This window comes from Myotis brandtii, unplaced genomic scaffold (genome assembly GCF_000412655.1).
Source record: "Myotis brandtii unplaced genomic scaffold, ASM41265v1 scaffold975, whole genome shotgun sequence".
NCBI classification, from domain to species: Eukaryota; Metazoa; Chordata; class Mammalia; order Chiroptera; family Vespertilionidae; genus Myotis; species Myotis brandtii.
Genome location: NW_005372049.1, coordinates 646,637 through 647,188, shown reverse-complemented (window position 1 = coordinate 647,188; position 552 = coordinate 646,637). Strand labels below are relative to the sequence as shown.

Sequence of the window (552 nt, the reverse complement as noted above, 5' to 3'; positions counted from 1 at the left end):
CTCACCTCAGCTTTGGGAAACTGTCCTTGGAGAAGGCCTGCGACAGAGCTGGGTTCCCTTTGAGCTTGAGATGCTTCAGGCCCCCGAGCCCGGCCAGGGGCAGCGTGGTCAGCTGGTTGTCCGTCAGGTCCCTAGGACAGTGGACGGGAGGGGGGCGGGGTCGGGGGCTGCACAGGGGCCGGGCAGGGGTGGGGCGGGCCTGAGGCTGCCAAAATGCTGCAGAGCCTCCCCGGGTGCCCTCCGGAGCCTGCGGGACCAGCGCTCTGTCTATCAGGCCCCGAGGGGTGTCAAGCGGACTGTCCGTCAGGGTGATTGATGAGGCTTGAGCCCGTGCCCCGGGATGTGTGGTCACGCATCCATGCAGGTCCCCGCTCTGGGGAGGGGGGGCCCTGAGGTCCCCTCTGGCCTGCAGCACCCGGAGGGGGACGCAGTGGCACTCACAGCTTGACCAGGGAGCGCAGGGTGGCGAAGGCCTCGGGGTGGATGGACCGGATGGAGTTCCAGCTCAGGTCCCTACAGGCAGAGAGGGTGTGACTGGAGGGGACAGGCACA

At 67.9% G+C, this 552-nt stretch overlaps 1 protein-coding gene across 1 annotated transcript in view; it reads right to left on the bottom strand.

Annotated features, from left to right (window-relative positions):
• Positions 1–552, bottom strand: part of LGR6 (leucine-rich repeat containing G protein-coupled receptor 6) — a 24,048-nt gene that overhangs the window by 4,297 nt on the left and 19,199 nt on the right. The window contains exons 12-13 of the mRNA XM_014533400.1: positions 442–513; positions 6–131 (exon numbers count right to left, since the gene is read on the bottom strand). Of these exons, the coding sequence (XP_014388886.1) occupies positions 6–131; positions 442–513 (198 nt within the window). The remainder of the gene's footprint in view (positions 1–5; positions 132–441; positions 514–552) is intronic.